This window comes from Mastigoproctus giganteus, chromosome 11, assembly GCF_048544385.1.
Source record: "Mastigoproctus giganteus isolate SK-2022 chromosome 11, ASM4854438v1, whole genome shotgun sequence".
NCBI classification, from domain to species: domain Eukaryota; kingdom Metazoa; phylum Arthropoda; class Arachnida; order Uropygi; family Thelyphonidae; genus Mastigoproctus; species Mastigoproctus giganteus.
The window spans coordinates 156165680-156185521 of record NC_143585.1 but is presented as its reverse complement, the minus strand read 5'-3'; the positions used below and the strand labels follow the sequence as shown (position 1 = coordinate 156185521).

Genomic DNA, 19842 nt, shown 5'->3' with positions numbered 1-19842 from the left:
CTAGTCTACACAGGATTAATAGTGAAGAAGTTGTTCTTGCTCGACTCCACACTCATTCATGCTGAGGGCTGATGACCCTCCTGTGTGTGAGTCTTGTGACATCATTTTACCTATAAAACTTATTTTAACTGATTGCATAAGTTTTGTTTATGCTTGGAATATGTTTTACCACCTTTACCCATCTGACTGTGCTTTATACACTCGGTACAATTTTATCAGACAATAACCACATGTCAGATGTTTTTAAATTTTTACAAATATATATAATTTAGTGTATACATTTTTGTCAGAGTATACTACCATTTATTCTATTTTACATTTGTATATATATTTTGATGTGGTAACCCTTCTGAAAAAAGATTACCAAATATCCTTTTTAACTATTTTTGGCATGCTTGTGGCACACCATAACCTCAGTTGCTTTTGCACCAGAAGAACAGAAATTGCCATCATTACCAGCACCTCAGGAACACCATTTCCTTGTGTTACCTTCCATAAATAGCCTTGTGGGCATTTACTAACTGTGACTATACTAAGAAATTTGGAAAACAGATTAGATGTATACACCTCTTTTGGTTAAAAATGAAAAAATCCATAAAATTTAAATGAGTATAATATGAAGCAGTTTCATTACCTTAAAAGTTGTATAATTTTTGAATTCAGAAATGCCATGCTGTGTGAATGTTTATGAAATTCACCTATATTAAATGGAGAGGGAAAAATATTACCACTGAAGTGTAGTAAAGGAAATGCATATTTAGAAAAATGATTAAGCAACCTATTATTACATAAAAAATTTATTCTTTTTTTTTTTTTTTTTTTTTATTAGTGATCTTCAGAATGTGGTGAGAAGAGCAAATGACACAGAATATGGATTAGCTTCAGGTGTGTTTACTAGAGATATCTTCAAGGCAATGTTAGTTAGTGAACAGCTTCATTCAGGAACATGCTTTATTAACTGTTACAACAAGACTGATGTTGCAGCTCCGTTTGGTGGCTATAAGCAGTCAGGGTTTGGGAAAGATCTTGGTAAGAAAATTTTTTAACTTTTACAAAAATACAAAATATACAAAGTAAACATGAATGTGTTTTCAGTGAAACTGTGTTATTCTGTACATGATGGTAATAATGATCAAATAAGAAATAATTTTAATAGGAATAACTGATGTAAGAGTAAACATATTTCAAGGCTTGTTGCCTTGAAATATGTTTACTCTTACATCCCCAACCTCGTTTTTCTTAATGTTATACAAAACTGATAAACAAAAAAAAAAAAAAAAAAAAACACACACACACAACAAATATAGGAAAAAAATTAAGAATAGAACTTTAATACTCAACATTAAAATTTTTTAAATTATGAATTTTGTTCAATTCATTCATTCAAAATTAAGAATAGAACTTTAATGCTCAACATTAAAAATGTTTAACATATACCTTCATGAATTTTGTTCAATTCATTGTTTTCTATATTTATTAGTGATATTGATGAAGGTATATCAGGCTGAATGTCCAAGTTTGTTGGTGATATGAAGGTTGACAGGGTTTTTAATGACAGTATGCTTCTGCAACAGGATCTAGAAAGGTTGGGCAGATGCAGAGTGCTGCATAAGAGTAGCAGTAACCCCAGAGTAACATACCAACTGTACATTACTACACTCAGAGTAATGGAGAATGAAAAATATCTCAGGGTTATTGTGCAGTCAGATATGAATTTTTCTGAGCAGTGAAGGCAGGCTGCCAGAACAGCTCATGGAGTCTTGTCGATGATATACAGGAATTTGGTAGCAAGGATAAGGAGGTGATTATCCCTTTGTATAAGATGATAGTCAGGCCACACTGAAAGTACTGTACAGGTCTGGAGGCCTCATTTTAGGAAGGATGAGCTGCTGGAATGAGTACAGAGAAGGGCATAGTGTACAGTGTTAATTGTAATGTGGCTTTGGGGGGGGTACTCCCAGTGCTGTGTCAAGCAATGTGATGAATACAAAACTTTATAGGCCAGATGTTTAGTGTGGAATTGTGTTGTTCACCCAGCCTCTTAGCCTAAAGCCCTGTGTTTTCACACAGAAACCTCTAGTTTACCGTCCAGAGCCATGAGGAGGTGGGCCGGGCAGTAGGGAGTGTAAAGCACTGGCGGGGCAAATCCTGTGCCAAGACTTACAGACAGGGAGAGCCCAGTTAAAAAAAAAAAAAGTGAAAGTGGAAGATAGTAGTGGGGGAGAGGTTAAAGAGTTAGAGAGAAAGAGGGGGACAGTAATGAAGGCACCCACCTGATTAAAATGGGAAACAGAAGGGGGCCCCAGGACTTGATGCCCATCCTGCCTTGGGAATTGGAGTTAACAGGTGGCAGTGGGGTTACCCAACAGGCAAAGAGGATGCATAATGAGGTTGGAGAGGGGGGACCTAACAACCACTCCATGTGGTAAGGAAAGGGATCCTTATGGTGGAGCACCACTTTGGTGCTCAATCCACACCATTCTAGCTAAGTAGCCATGACATGGTGTCTACTTGGATGGGTTAGGCCCATCATCCTATCCAGGATGGGTGGGTGGGAGGCACATTTGCTTCACTCATGTCACATTCACTCTCTACTTCCATTCTGTTTTTGTACTTTTTCTTCCATTTTCTTTTTTAAGTTGCTTACCCCCCCCCCCCCCCCATCATTCATCCTGCTTTTCAAGCAGTGGTGTGCATATGTGTGTGTGTGTGTGTGTGTGTGTGAGAGATGTAAATTATTATACTAATACATAACAATTAAGACTAATAAGAAAGCAGAAAGAAATTAAATGTAGGGTTAGTGTATTATATCTCACACATTTACACTCTTTAAATTCTTCTGGCTTTCAGTTCATTTTTCAGCTCTTTCTTTCAGTACTGCACTCTGCACTCTCTGGGCACCTCAACTTAATGTTTTTCTTTAGTTGGGGGTGCAGGCCAGAGGGAGAATGCAGTGGGTGTGTTTGTGTTGTTAGTACACTAGTGTTCAAAGAAAGTGCATCATCCCTTAAAATTGTGTAATTGTCATCTGAATAATGTAAATATATGGCAAAATTTCTTACATATTGCATTAGATAAGATTGACATGTATATTGCATCAGCTATATGCAAGAGTTGCAGTCATTCCTTGCTTGTGCCAGGATGGCGAGTTAGAACCACATACGTAGTGTAAAGGCATCGCTTAATTTTATCTCATATTGTGGCTGCCTTCACAATGAGATACCAGGTATTGCACTACTTCGAAAAAATAATGCTCTTCTAGTAGAGGAGACTATTGTTATTTATTCTCAGTGGGCACCACCACCACCCAGACAACCATTTCGAAGCTAGTTGGCTTCATCATCGGTGGGCAGGCAGGTACCCTGATAATTCAAATATGCCATCACAGTTGCGAAGTCGTTCCACAATATGAGAGAGGCCAAATGGTGGAATGACTTCGCAACTGTGATGGCATGTTTGCATTGTCTTAGGTTTTAATATGATTACATTTGTTTCCTTTGTGCTATTTATTTGCTTGTAGCTATCTTTCTCCTCAGTTGTAACTTCAGCATCAGAGGGTCGGCAGCCAAAACCGTAGGAGCCACCATAACAAGCAGGGTCTCTGTTTCTGTTATGATCTTTATGTACAGTAAGCAATATATACATCGTAGCCAACCCGACAGAGATCACAAGGAAGGAATAAAATTAAAACATAAAAAAATTGATGGTTTGAATTAAAAAAATGAAGGCAAAAAGCCCAGTATGAAATTTAAATAAACTTTATTTAGAAATTTAAAATAAATTAAACTTTATTTAAATTTCATACTGGGCTTTTTGACTTCAATTTTTAATTCAAACCTTCATTTTATTTACCTTTTAGAGGATTTAATCAGCATTGTTTTAGCATTTTTACTTTTTTATTTTTATTTATGTTTGAATTTTATTCCTTCCTTTTGGTCTCTGTCCGGTCGGCTATTATGTATACATTGTGTACATATAGATCATAACAGAAACAGAGACCCTGCTTATTACGGTGGCTCCTATGGTTTTGGCTGCTGACCCTCTGATGAAGTAGTTAAGTCCTAGGACCCACTGCATTAGGTACCATTTTTGTTATCATTATTATTTTTATGTTAATCTTAATTTCATTTAATTACAGGTAATCTGCTTTTACCTTGCAGGCATTCTCAATTTTTTCCATTTTAATATACCAATCTTTCAGAAAATGAAAGTTTTTATTTTGCATAGCTGCAAAATAGCAAAAAACTACATAAAGTCGAATTTCTATAAGTCAAGTATTATCTACATAAGCCGAGGATTGGTTGTATAGCCAATGCAAAGTGGAACACGGTGAATTTTCTATACAGCCACACACTGTTTTTCTTAATTAACAGCGTAACCCCTCCTCCCCTTTTATCCTGTCTATCCTTTCTGTACACATTGTACTCCCCAAATTCCAATTCTGTAGTCGTAATATCTGTGTAACACCACGTCTCTGATATCCCAACAATATCTGCCTTTGATGTCTTGACCAACATTTCAAATTTATTTACTATATTTCTAGCATTGGTATACATGCAAGTATACATTCACCTATTCTTAGTTACTCTAACACATCCCATATATTTATTTGTTTCATGACCACGTCCGTGAAACCCTCAGCACCCCTCACTCCAGGCCTCTGCTTCTTCTAATAGAAGTAATGCAAGAATTACCTTCACCTCTGCCTGTGGCTAATTTTAACCTTTTAGTCTGTGAACCACCCCAAGCTAGCAGTTTTCCGATCCACTTAACATTGCCTCGATAGCATCAGCAAATATTCTTGCACCCTTTCTATTTAAGTGTATCCCATCTCTGTAGAAGCAGTCTTTTTTTAACATTGACCTGTACTTGTTAAGTAAATCTGTAGATGTCATTGGTGCCAACGTGTACAACAATATCACCCTTTGTGCCCTTAAAAGATGATATCTGCTTCACAACAACAACATCAACTTTTGCCCCTGGCAGACATACCCTAGTCCTATTCCATCTATCCATTTTACACAATATATTACCCGTCTCCCTGACAATAGATGGAGGCGAGATCACTGCTGATATGGCAAAATATGGAGGATGCTAATGTCAACAAAGCAAAAACTTGTTTCCCCCCCACCATATATGCAGACTACTCAGACTTGCTCCAGTAAGGAAAAGGGAAAGTAGACTGAGGAAGATAATGTATTAGCAAATGTAGAGCATCGCGAATAGGTTCAGTTCAGTTCCATGAAAATTTTAAAACTAACCTCAAAGTGTGAAAATTACCATTAGCATGAGTAGAGGCACACGATGCAAGAAAGCAAGCTTATACCGCATAACGCAAAAAAAAAAAAAAAAACTCCTTCCCACTTCCTTAGATTTTATGTGATTCTTAACTAACAGCATAACTCCTCCTCCTTTCTGTACACATTGTACCCACAAATTCCAATTCTGTATTACTTATATCTGTGTGACGCCATGTCTCTGATATCAGAATAATATCCGACTTTGATATCTTGACCAACATTTCAAATTCATCAAATTTATTTGCTATACTCCTAGCATTGGTATGCATGCAAGTATACATGCACCTGTTCTTGCTCTTAATTACCCTAACACAGCCCATGTATTTACTTGTTTCATGACTATTAGCAATTCCTGAAATCCCCAGCAACTTGCTTTCTGGGCTGCTCATTCCAATACAAGCAGTGTAAGAATCATTTCCACTTCTGCCTGCGCCTACTGTTAATCTATTAGTCTGAAAACCCTCTCCCCCCCAGCTAGCAGTTTTCCAACTCACCTAACGTTGCCTCAATACCATCAGCAAATATCTTACACCCTTTCTATTTAAATGTATCCCATCCCTGTAGAAGCAATCTGTCCTGTTAACAAACAAGGAATATTGGATCTTACTACAATATCCATCATTATCTCAGTGCAAGAGTTTCTTGGGTCATTGCTCTGGGAGCAAACATCGTTTGCTCCCAGACATCTTCACCACTTAAAGTCTACATTCATTACTTTTGTTATTTTAGAAGCACTATGTGGGTTCCAAGTAGAATTTTTGTGTGGGTCCTAAGTTCAATTTTTTTTTTCATGAAATTCTGAACATTCATAAATCTGAAAAATTTGTACCCTAAATGCTTTAAAATATTAATTTGTTCATATTTTGAGTTGGCTGTCCAATAAACTCAAATCAGAATTTTTTTTTTTTAATTACAGAGCTCAGATAAAAAACAAGGATGAATGCGGCCAAAAATCCATCCAGCTCAGCCCCAACGAATTCTCTAGTACTATTCACTGATTATAAAATAAAAACAGTGAAACTTCTCCTAACGGACACCTCCATTGGTTTAAACGTGTTTGCAGCTTCTGTCTAGCGGACATTCTCTGTAACGGACGCGGACAGGCAATCTGCACTATTTCGTTTAGATTAGCATTTAATTTGATCTCCCCGTAACGGACAGTGGGCGAGCTTACGGCCCTTTTTCTAGGAACTTTTCTTCCACTTATTGCCTCAATCGTGTGTTTATTTTCTATTTCCGATTCTCTGAATTTTATCAATGTTTACATCGTGGTTCTAAACCCTTTTTCAAGAATTTTAAGGCACGTGTAAAACTTCTGATGAATTCGGTGTGTGCAGGGAAGGGGGGGAGAATATGGTTGGCTTTTCGTCTTTTCAGTTTCAGTTTTGTTCAGTGTCCTGTGAAGTGCACAATGTCTTCTCGTAAACATTTAACTTTAAAAGATAAAACTCGTTAATGCGTATGATCGGCAAAAAATAGTGTTCGCAATCTCGCTGCAAAATTCAAAATTAGGAAGATGCAGGTAAGCGACATCCTAAAGAAGAAAAAAAATGAACTGCTCAAACAGTTTTGGCAACACGGAAATGATCAGGTTCAAAAATCATTCCCGAAAACTGCTGGACTTCAAATTTGTCGCGCACGTGCTAAAAAAATTCCCATTAATGGGCCTATTATTAGGGAAAAAGCTTTGGAGGTTGCGAAATCTATGGGAGTAAATGAGTTCAAAGCTTCTGTGGGATGGCTAGACAAGTTCAAAACTCTGCATAAAATTTCTTGGAAAACCGTAAGTGGTGAAGGTGGATCTGTTGATATTGGGGTTGTAACAGAGTGGACCGTCAAATTGGAAGATTTATGTCGTGATTTTGAAGCTAAGGATATTTACAACTGTGACGAAACAGGGTTGTTTTTTAAAGCTCTTCCTGAAAAAACAATGAGTCTTAAAAACGAAAAGTGCCAGGGCGGAAAAATTTCTAAGGAATGCTTGACTGTACTATTGTGTACAAATATGCTGGGAGACTTTGAACAACCTCTTGTTATAGGAAAACCGCAAAATCCTCGTTGTTTCAAGGGCATAAAGTTGAATCGTTTGAATGTTGACTGGAAGTCTAATAAAAAAGCGTGGATGACACGAGATATCATGAGCGAATGGATAATTCACTTTAACCAAAACATGATTCGTCAAAACAGAAAAATTATTCTTTTCATGGATAATGCTGCATCTCACCCGCACATTGGATTGTCCAACATTCAAATCGTTTTTCTGCCACCAAACACATCTGCAGTGTCAGCCCTTGGATCAAGGGATAATAAAAAATTTTAAACTTCACTACAGAAAACGTGTTTTAAGACATCTCATTGCAAACATGAACGATGTAACATGTGCGAGTGACCTTGCAAAGAAAATCAGCATCCTAGATGCAATTCAATGGATTTCCTCTTCAGTAAACGCAATTAGAAAACAAACTGTCGTGAACTGTTTTGTAAAGTCTGGCTTCTCAAACGCAAAAATTGAAGTTGTGAACAGCAATGTGGAGCACCAAGAAGAACAAGAACTTCAACATCTATTGATAATGTACGATACTTCAGCTACAAGTGACCCTGGCTACAAAGATATAGACTCGAACCTCACTACAGAAGATGGTGCTCTAGATATCAATGACATTATCATCGATATTTCTCAAGAAGTTCCTCATGAGGATGAAGAAATGGAAGGAGGTCATTCTGTCGAAGAACATATTAACGACGGACCGCCGATGAAAATAGAAGAAGCGTTCATACAAATCAATCGTTTAAAAATGTTTTTCGCCGCTGAAGAAGATACTGAAGGACTTTCGATGGTTTCTTCACTCCAAACAAATGTTGAAAACTAAATTATCAGCTGGAAGAAGGTGCAGAAGAAAATAAGTAATTACTGTGTGTATTTTTCTTAAGATAAAGTCATAATATGCATAGCACAATTGCATGTAAATTATTTACAAAAATATTGTGCAAAATCTGTATATAATTTAATTTTACATTAAACGTTTAACGATTTTTCTTTCTTTCTTTTTTTTTTTTTTTTTCTCCCTCAGACTTCTTGTTAGCGGACACATTTTCGTTCCCCATGGCTGTCCGTTAAAGGGAAGTTTCACTGTATACAAAGTACAGTGGATTCCAGTTATTTGGGCCACCAGTTAATCGGGGCTTTGGTTCGAGGGTTGAGAAGACAAAAGAAGATATTTGTTGACATTGGACTTTTCAGGAAATACGTATGAAGGAAGGTTGTTCCAGAAAACGGCAGTTGAATGAATAAAGGAGAAAGATGAAAAGTTGGTTCTGTGAGTTTGAAGTTGGACAGTAAATGGATGTTGGTGGCATGTGTTTGGACTGTTTTGAAAGAGAGAGCGGGAATTATAGAAGCTAATTCGGAAGAACAGTGCCCATTGAAGTATCTGTAAAAGAGGCATGCAGCAGAAACAGTGCATCTATGAGACAGCGAGTGGAGAGACTCTGTTAATCATTAATTAACCTAACTGCCCTCTTCTGAATGGAATCAAGAACCCTGAGAGAGGTTTTGGGGGCACCACCCCAGATGTGGGAACAATATTCCATGGCAGGGCGGATTTGCGATTTATACAGATTGAGCAGCTATTTGGAAGAAAAGTAACGCCAACAGAGAAAGAGAAAAAAAAGTTTTTTAGATGCAGAGAAAGCAATATTTGTAATGTGCTTGTGCCAAGAGAGATTAGAAGTCAGGGTAATCCCCAAAAGAGATATATCATTTTGCCTAGAAATCGGAGTGTTACTAAAGATAAGCATAGGAGCAGAAGAATCCTTTTTTGCGAGATATAAGACAAGACTGAGTTTTAGAAGGTTTAAAATCAACTTAGTTGTCATTGCCCCACTGGAGAATTACCTGAAGATCGGCATTTAAAGAATTGGCAGCACAATTTCGAGAAGTTGAAGCTGATTGAGCAGGGCAAGGTTTCTCAAAATGGAAAGCAGAATGCAATGTGCTATCATCGTCAAAACTGTGGATAGGATTTCCAGTCAATGGAAGAAGGTCAATAATATACAAGAAGAAAAGGGTGGGGGAAAGAACTGAACCTTGGGGGACACCAGCATTAGTGGAGAAGTCAGAAGACACAGAGCCATCTACCATCACCCTCAGTGAGCGATCAGAGAGAAAACTGGATACAAAAATTACTAAAAACAGTTGGCAAACCATAGGAGACCTTTAGGCCAAACACGATTGAAAGCCTCTCAGATGTCAAGAGCAACTACTTGTGTTTCACCGAACCTTTCCACTGAATTAGTCCATAAATGGGTAACATAAGCCAGAATATCACCGGTGGATCAACACTGACAGAATCCATACTGACGATCATTGATCAGACAGAAGGTTTCTAGGTAGTTTAAGAGTTGGCGGTTAATTGATTTCTCCATTACTTTAGAAAGAGTAGAAGTAATTGCAATGGGACGATAATTGGATAGGAGGGATTAGTCACCCTTTTTAGGAACTGGCTGAATATGAGCAAATTTCCAAGCAGAAGTAAAAATACCTTTGGAATAAGAAAGTGAAAAAAGATGGCAAAGAACAGGCATAAGTTCACGGGCACAGGTTTTGAGAACAAGTGGAGAAATACCATCGGGACTTGGAGCTTTCTTAGCATCAAGATTCCTCAAAATCCTTCTGACGTCCTTTTGACGGAAGAGGACAGGAATAATTGAATGGAGCGTGTTGGGAATGGTAGGAGGTGTTTTTCCAAGATCATTAATACATGAGTTGGAAAAAAAATGGGATGCTAGCAGGTTAGCTTTATCCTTGGCTGAAGAGACAACAGAACCATCTGGTTTGGGCAGAGATGGCCAAAAGTTGTGGCCAATAGCTTTGGCAAGAGACCAGAATGCTCGGCTACCATTAGGGCAAGAAGCAAGTTTTCTACTCTTAGCCTGTTCAAACTTTAGTTTGGACTGATTAATCACTGCTTTACAATTGTTGCAAGCTTTGGTGTAGGCAGAAAATGAAACTGAAGAAGTAGAAACAAGCCAATTACGATATGCAACATTCTTCTCTTGAACAGCCTTAGCACATTTATTGGAAAACCAAGGTTTAGATAAAGGATGAGATTTTAAAGTGGAGTGTGGTATAAAGGATTCCATTCCTGCAAGAATAATTTCACTGACACGATCTGAGCAAACGTTGACATCAGAAGTTTTGAAACATTAATACGACCAAGGAAAAGAAGAAAAGAAAAGAAATGTCGCAAGTCATCTTATTTTTCATTCTTGTAATGCCAAACAACACGAGGTTGGGAATAACCATGAGATAAAGGCTCCATTGGAGAAGAGACAATCACCAAGTTGTGATCTGAAGTGCCTAAAGGACCTCTCACTTCGACCGTGTACTTAGGAGGGTTGTTTGTGAGAAAAAGATCAAGCGTGTTGGCTGTATGATTAGGATTATCTGGTATTCTTGTAGGTAAATGAACAATCTGTGCAAGGTCATTAGTAATTGCAAAAGCCTCAGCATCTCGACGGGTCGGTGTGACTAGAAAATGGAAGCTATCTGGAGTTGTGAACATTAAAATCACCAAAGAAAATTACCTCACTGTTAGGAAAGTTGGACTGGAGAAAGTCAAGTTGCAAAGAGAGGAATTCAAAGAGCTCCAAGTAATTAGTGGAGTTGGGAGAACGGTAGAGACAACAGATGAATTTGACATAATGAGGTAGAGAGATTTTAAGCCAGAGAAGATCAAAGAGAGGAGATTCCAAATTGCCAAGTCTCTGACAGGGAATATCAGAACGGACATATGCACAAGTACCACCTTTGAGGCAAAAGGAATCATACAGCGAATAATTTGGGCATCTGAGATGAGCGGTAGTTGAATCAACCGGTAACTGAGATTCTGTCAGAAAAATTACATGGGGGTTTTGGCAGACTGCAAGTGGAAATGGACATCATTGAGATTGCAATTGAGACCATGTATATTTGTGAAATGAATTAGGAAGTGTTTGGGAAGTTTAGATCTTTTCGCAGATAAGCTTGCTGTATTAGTTTGACAATTCATGGTGTATTCAGTGGTAAAAAAAAGTGTGTGGGACATGCTGTATGAAGTAATGAAATTTTTGAATATGGCATACACATGGTATGAATATACCCAGATCCTCGACATAACGTGACCTCGACAATGCTCCCCGCATACACACTACTTGGACTTCCTCTAGTCACTATCTGGGAGATTAGAGGTAGCAAGATTATACACTGGCTGATCTGGAAGCCTCCTAGAGAGTTACCAATAGGTTCGGTCCAGTGTGCTAACTAGCGGCCGGCCTGCAAACACCGTTTTAGAGCTGTACCCTCGAAATGTAAGGAATATTGGATCTCGCCATGATGTTCATCATAACCTCAAAAGTCATCAATCATACTGCATGATGGAAGAGATAGGGAAGGGTTGACAGAACTTAGTTCTAAAGATTAAACATGGGTTCCACCACTTCAAACCTTCAATAAGCAAAGTGGTGGTATTGAACCAGTTGATGAGAGTCATCTACCACCTAGTGCACATATATAGTTGTGTGATACTTGACGTGACCATGTATCTGTGGAGGGGTATGTAGGACATTATATTAGTGTAATAATTTATTTAATTTCATCAATTTCGGGAATTGAATTTTCAGAAAAGTTTGACTTAAAAGGACAAATTATTTTGTGGTAATGATTTGCTAGCTCTCTTAAATTCAGATCATTTTTGATCTGAAACATCCCTGGGGTCACATACAACCGAGTAAATCTGACTGGTCACAAAAATGTGTCCCTATGTCATCCACGGCTTCTGGCAGAGGCACTTCCCATGCTCCCACCACTAGACTGTCCTGAGCACTCACTACTGACATGATTATAGCACGTGACACATTTTTTCTGAACGTACAATATAAGAAGTGCAATTCATTTGAATTTCATCAAACTGCAAGATAAAAACAAGATAAAACCTTGTGGTTACTTTGTATGCATGAAAGATTTTTTATTTTATGTGAAAAATCTCAGATAAAGTGTGGAACATCTCAGCCTATCACTGATTACAGTGTGCACAAGAAAGCACCACAGATCCCAGACACAAAACAGATGTGTGTAATAGCTGTAGAGCAGGAGTCCACAAACTTTTACAGAAGCAGACCGCATATGAAGTTTTGGAATATTTGCTGGGCCAGAGAAAATTCCTAATTACTGAAAACTACATTCTCTGCATAACATTGAAGTTATGCAGAGAAACAAATTTTATACCTACCTATATCTACCGATTCAAAAATAAATCAATGGATATGTAATACAAAATATAGCAGTTTGTTTATATAAAATTTTAATTATTACTTATTTATTGTACTAATCACAAAAGTACAGTTAGTAATACAATAAAATTATAATTAATGTTTTGAATGTTGTTGTAGAATGCAACTAAGTTTTGTAATATCGAGTTTTGAGTACTAGTTCTAATTCTTAAAAAGTCATAAATGCAGGTCAGTTAGACATGATTGTATTTTTGATTTTATATATTTCATTTTTGAAAAGATCTACTCACATATATATGTACATACATATAACCTCTCTTGCAAAATTTTTAAGACCATAACCAAGTCACAAAGGAGATTAGGCAAGCAAAGGCAGATTATGAGAAATCCTTGGCAAAGGATGCAAAGAAAAACAGAAAGAATTCTTTACCTATGTAAACTCTAGAAGGAAAGGGATGAATCAGATTGGTCCACTGGATATTGATGGTTCAACTGCTGATGATCCTGCTCAGGTGGCTAACAAACTAAACGAGTATTTTGCATCTACATTCACATAGAAGGGGTTATTCAGGAAGGGGAATGCCAGAGGTGAAGTTAACCCTGGCATTCAGCTAGATGATTTTGTAATAACTGAGAGTAAAGTGGAGGAGAAATTGTTGAGGATAAACACAAAAAAAGCACCAGGGGTGGATGAGATCTATCCAGTTATATTAAAGGAGGCAGAAAAGGAAGTAAGCCACAATTATGAGAGCTTCTTTGGACTCAGGGGAGGTACCCATAGACTGAAGATGCACAAATGTGACTCCAATTCACAAAGGAGGATCAAAGGCTGACACAAGTAATTATAGACCTGTGAGTTTAACTTCTCCAGAAAAATTAATGGAGGCACTTGTTAAAGAAGCACCGCAGGATCAACTAGACAAGACTTCAGTTTTAGCTCGGACATAGCATGGTTTTGTTAAGGGAAAGCCTTGCCTGACCAATTTTATTGGATACTGTGATGCAGTCACAAAGAACTGGATGCAGGGAATTACTTGGATATTATATATTTGGATCTCAAGAAGGCTTTTGATACTGTTGCACATAGAAGACTGCTGCGCAAATTGGAGCAGTGTGGAATTGGAGGCAAATTGCTGCTATGGATAAAGGGATGGTTGAGGGGTAGAAGACAGAGAGTGGTAATCAGTGGACACTGCTCATCGTGGACTAATGTTATTAGTGGAGTCCCTCAGGGTTCAGTGTTGGGTCCATTGTTGTTTTCTGTATTTATAAATGATATTGATGATGGTATATCAGGCTTAATGTCCAAGTTTGCAGACGATACAAAGGTTGGCAGGGTTGTTAATGGCACTAATGACAGTACACTGCTGCAACAGGATCTAGAAAAGTTGAGCAGATGGGCTGAGAGGTGGCAAATGAAGTTTAACAATGATAAATGTAACGTACTACATATGGGAAACAGTAACCCAGAGTACCGTATCAACTCTGTGGTACTACACTGACAGTGGAAGAGAATGAAAAGGACCTGGGGGTTATTTTGCTGGCAGATATGAAGTTTTCTGAGCAGTGCAGACAGGCTGCAAGAGTAGCTCATGCTGTCTTGTCAATGATATACAGGAATTTTTCTAGCAGGGATAAGGAGGTGATTATTGCCTTGTATAAGGCAATGGTCAGGCCACACCTTGAGTATTGTATACAGTTCTGGCGGCCTCATTTTAAGAAGGATGTAGAGCTGCTGGAACGAGTACAGGGCAACAAGATTAGTGAATGGAACAAAGGGTTGCTCTTACGAAGTAAGGCTCAAGTTTTTGCAAATTACAGTGTCTGGACGCTAGGCACCGGTGCGGTGATCTGACAGAGGTGTATAAAGCCTTGAAGGGTTTGAGCATGCTGATGGGATTCTTTCTCTCGCTCAGAATAATCACCTGAGAGGACATAAATTCAAATTGAGGAAAGATAGATGTGCAGAAATTTGCCTTTAGCCAGCAGGTAGTTGGTTGGGAACAGACTTCCATCTCTTGTTGTGGATGTTGATAGCCTAAATAAATTTAAGGCTCAGCTGGACAGGTATTTCAAACAAACGGAGGGGTGAAATGGGAGTGTTTTTTTTTTTTTTTTTTTGTTTTTTTTGGCTGATGCTGCATAAGTTTGCTTTCTTGCATCATATGCCTATGCTAATGATAAAATATATTAACATAAAATACCCATGATCGTGAGCAAAAATTTCAATGTTAAGTTCAGATTGGAAGAAACTAAACCAATAATTACTTTCCTTCAAGAAAAGTTCAATTTAACTCTCAACACTAATTTCTAAACTTCAACTACAAGATCAGGTGCCTCAGTCAATGCTGTTTTCCATAGACAATTAGATACGTTACAATTGCAAGTTATTTTGGTTATTATAAATCCATTGTATCTTGTCTTCCAGCTGAAATTATAGAAATTTTTGAATGATCAATAAAATATTTACAATACAAAAAGCTTTTTTTTGTAATCAAATCGAAATACCTATTCAAAACAAATCGAAATACCTAAAAAAATGTAAAGGATGTTTCACATAAACCATCTACTGTGCATGTTTAGCACACACAGCGCAAATATATATATTTGGGGGGGGGGGGGGCTTTTGCTTTTTTTTTTGTTTACAAACATAATCTGCATCACTAAACTTGAATACTATTATAATATCTTTATTGCATTCAGTGAATAGTTACATGGATGGATGTCTGATGCAATACCGTTACAGCGACAATGCTGGGGTATGTTACTTCCATAGTAATAGATATGATACCCTATTACCAGTGTCTTTAGCAGTAATGCATTACATATTATTACATAAAAGAATTGTTGTAAGTGCCTTAATTATAATTTATGTTTGTATTTGAAAAAAAATTAACCATAAAAGTAAAGTCAACTTTGCCAAAGTGAAATTTGCAGAGAATTAAAATTAAGCTGTAGCAGAAAGTATGTAAACAGAACCATAAACTAAGTATAATCGTTGAATATTTTATTTTCTTTAGGTTCAGCTGGTATATATATACAGTTTGTTTCCAAAGGGATGGTCAATAATTTAAAGGTGGGTCCTTAGTGAATCGTTTTCGAGATATTGCACATTTCTAGTAGGGATTCACCACTGACAAGGTGAACCGTACAGAGTTGTGATCCACCACTGACTTGTTTGTTTAGGTTAGGTTATGTTCATTCTCTCCCTTTCACCGCTCTCAATGCTCTGAGACGTAGCAGGTATACTAGTACTTGTCAAAGGATAGTCAACATGGAAAGAGGTTACAGTAACGAAGAGTATGTGGACATTCACTTCGTGTATGGTAAAGCCAACAGCAGTGCATTTGAGGCTACACCTTTGTACCAAGAAGCATTTCCCCACTGAAGGCAGCCTAACAGGTGCACATTCATCAGGGTACATCAAGGTCTTAAAGAACATGGGCGCTTCATACATGGAGTAAGAGCAGGTAGGCCCAGAAGCATAACACCTGATGTTGAGTAAAGGGCGTCAAAAAGAACATCCTGTAACATCTGTAAAACTCTGTGTTGTTGAAACCAAATTAAAAATAAATATATTATCTTATGTTTAATAAAACCAATGTTAGCAAAGGATTGACAGCTTTTTACTAAACTAGTGCTCCCATAGCCAGTGTCAGATTTTATCAGAAAATGTGCATTATCTCGAAAACAGTTCATTTGCGGCCCGATGTTCACTGGGACCTTTTTTGCTTATTTTAATTTGTAATTTTCATCTTTAAATTATTGACCATCATTTTTGAAACACACTGTATATATATATATATATATATATATTTGAGTTACGTTAATAGTGGTAAGTTATAATGTATAACATGAAGTGAAAGCTAGTAAGATAGCTTCTCAAGAAAAACCAAAAAACCTATGCGGCTGTCCAACGTAACCTGGAAAAAATATATATATGCCAAAAATAAAGCAAGGAAAATCTTGCATATCAATAACATAAAATGTACAATTAAAATGTTAATTATAGGCGATCAGATACATTGAAAGGGACTTTTTCGAGGGCTAACCCTTTCAATGTATCAACCATAATTAACAAGCTATCCGTTTCTGTAGTTATCGTCCAGCATAACTTGTCCGAATGATGGTAAAAATAGCCAAATAGTAACATTAATGAGATAGAGAGACATTATAACTTACCACTATTAACATAACTCAAATAATATACAGACAGATGTAATGTTTAATCGTTTTTGATGGCATTAATCTGATCTGTGACGAATTAATATTATTATATATTAGAAATAATATTATAAATTAGATATAAATTAACTATCCTATTTGCTTTTTACATACTTGGATATATATATATATATAAAAAATGTTATTTAAAATCAAAGTGACAGTTGATGGAAAAATAACAATAAAAACAATAGTGAATAAACAAGGTATGACAAATGCACCAAAATGCACAAAGCAGCAGTAAAAGTATAAAAGCATGTAAGTGTAAATAAATCTGAAAAAAGTTTATATAGATGGAGGTGAGAATTACACAAAGTGCCAGGGAATAGAAGGATAAGGATAGTAGAAAAAAAGGAGTAATGTAGATATGAAAAGGCGAAAGAATGTTAATATCCTAAAATTTAATGATGAATTAAGAAAATTATGGGCTGAATTTGCAAAGCTAATTTGAAGGTGAAGGAACTGTAAAGTAAAATTATTAAACAAAATGAAGTAAAATCAAATAAAATAAAAAGTGGTGGAGCTGTCATCAGATATGAGTGGGCAATTAGTTATAGGTCCAATAAAGGGAAGGCAAAAATTCAAAGTTAATGTCAGCAGAAGTAAATATTGATGCATGGTTAGGTAATTCATCAGGGGATGAATCGCCCAACCGTGTATCAGGAACTATGTTTCTATACTGTTATGGACAAGTAAAAACAGTAGCCAAGAAGTCCAGTGTCTTTCACAGCAGTCTTTTATATGCAGCAGTATGAAAAGCTGTCCCGAAATCCAAGAATATGATAATAAATTACTTTTTGCATGCAGTTCCCTTGTCACCACATCGTAGTATCCAGTCAGTTTGGTCAAACATGATTTACCCTTAACAAACCAATGTTGTGTCTGAAGTATAACACTATAGTCTTGTATAGATGGTCGTGCATTACTTCTTTAAACAGTCACTCCATTATTTTCCCTGGAACAGAATTAAACTAATAGGTGTGTAATTACTTGTGTCAACAGTTGATCACCTTTTGTGAGTTGGGGATACATTTGCACATCTCCAGCTCCCTGGGACCTCCCATGAATCCAGGGATGCCTCCAGAATTATGGCTAATGATTTGTTTACTTCCTTCACTGCCTCCCTTAATATTAGATAGATCCCAACCACTTTAGGAGCCTTTCTTATGTTTAATTTCAACAATTTCTCCTCCACTTTCCTCTCAGTTTTTACAAAATCATTTAGCTGCTTGTTAGAGTTTGACATCACCTTCCCTAAAGAGTTCCTCATATGTGAATATAGATACCAAATACACATTGTTTTTAATCAATCTGATCATCAACAGTTAAACTATCAATATCGAGTGGACCAATTTGATTCATCTCCATTCTTCTAGTGTTTACATAAATAAAACATCTAACCCCGGGGGCTCACATCTGGTGAGTATGGGCTTGGCAAACCCAGGGTCCTGTGCTGGATATCATCATTCTTCTCTCTCTTGGTGATTCCTTTATACTTATCTCTCTCTCTCTCTCTCTCTCTCTCAGGGGGTAACTCGGGGAATTTTTTTTTTTTTTTGGCTGGTGCAGCATAAGGCTGGTGCATTTACTAGACCACACCTCAGGCTTCCTTGTACCATATGGCTAATGATAATAATAATAATAATAATAATAATAATCAAGTAGTCTTTGCTGTTTGTCTTTGTTACCTTCCTCAAAGATTTCTTGTAGTCTGCCTTTTCTCACCTGTCCTCGTTTGTGAATTTTTTAGACTAGTTTATATTCACCATACACTTGTGTTGCCCAATAATTTATATGCAACACATGCATTTTTTTTCTCTGCTACAAGCTTCATTAGTTCATCTGATATCCATTTAGGCCTATACCTTGAATTTTGTAGTTAATATGAAAAGCTTAGTAGCTTGTAGGATTAATTCCTTAATTGTTTCCCATTTAGAAGTTTGTGATAATATCATCAGTTGGTCCCACTGTATAGGATTTAAAAACTGCAATGAGATCACTGTAGTCACTTTGACAAAAACACCCCTCACTTTACCCTTGAATGTAATTTCATCTTTAAGTAAATTCCAAATCAATACATGCCACCTAGTGGTTCTTTTAGCTGCAGATTCTTCATGCATAAATAATCACTGCTGATAATCAGATCAAGAGTATTACTCCCTCTTGTTGCCTCTCTAACATGTTGCTATAGAAAAGAGTCATCCACTGAATCACAAAAGTCTTGCTCATCTGCTAATGACCAACCAACAAATTCCACTCAATATCTGGAAAGATAAAATCCCCCATTATAAGATAGCCTGATTTACTAGACCACACTATAAATCTGTGCAGTTGTTTGTTGTACTCAGAGTCATTAGGCCTATAAGACTTTGCTACCCTCATTTTTGCTTTCCCAGTGCTTATATCACACCAAATTGACTCAATATTGCACTAGCCATCCGGATGTAGTAGTAGTAGCAGCAGTGGCATTTGATGAAAGAAAGCAAGTGTATGAGCTTATGCAGCATCAGCCAAAAAAAAACACACCATTCCCTCCTTAAATTTATTCACCCTATCAACTTTCACAACGACAGATGGAAGTTTGTTCCAGCAATTAACCACCCGCTGGCTAAAGGCAAATTTCCGCACATCTATTCTACATGTCTTTTCTTAATTTGAATTTATGTCCCCTTAGGTTCGTAATCTGAATAAGTGCAAGGATCCCATCAGAATTCAGCGTGCTCAACCCATTCAAGGCCTTATACATCTCAATCAGATCACCGCACAGGTGTCTAGTTTCCAGCCACTGCAATTTGCACAACTTAAGCCTCTCTTGGTAAGAGGATCCCTTCATTCCCCTCACCAATCTTGTTGCCCTTCTCTGTACACGCTCAAGTAAATCTACATCCTAATGTAAATCTAAAATGAGGCCTCCAGACCTGTACGCAGTACTCAAGGCATGGCCTAACCAGTGCCTTATACAGAAGGATAATCACCTCCTTTTCCCTGCTAGCAAAATTTCTATATATCATTGACAAAACCCCATGACCTGGCCTGGAAGCCTGTCTGC

General features: G+C 37.2%; 1 protein-coding gene across 3 annotated transcripts in view; it reads left to right on the top strand.

Annotated features, from left to right (window-relative positions):
- The window catches only part of LOC150078525 (mitochondrial 10-formyltetrahydrofolate dehydrogenase), a 910691-nt gene that overhangs the window by 861865 nt on the left and 28984 nt on the right, over positions 1-19842 (top strand). For all 3 annotated transcript variants that reach the window (XM_090385282.1, XM_090385283.1, XM_090385284.1), the window contains one exon: positions 830-1029. In XM_090385282.1, coding sequence (XP_090241408.1) covers positions 830-1029 — 200 coding nt within the window. The remainder of the gene's footprint in view (positions 1-829; positions 1030-19842) is intronic.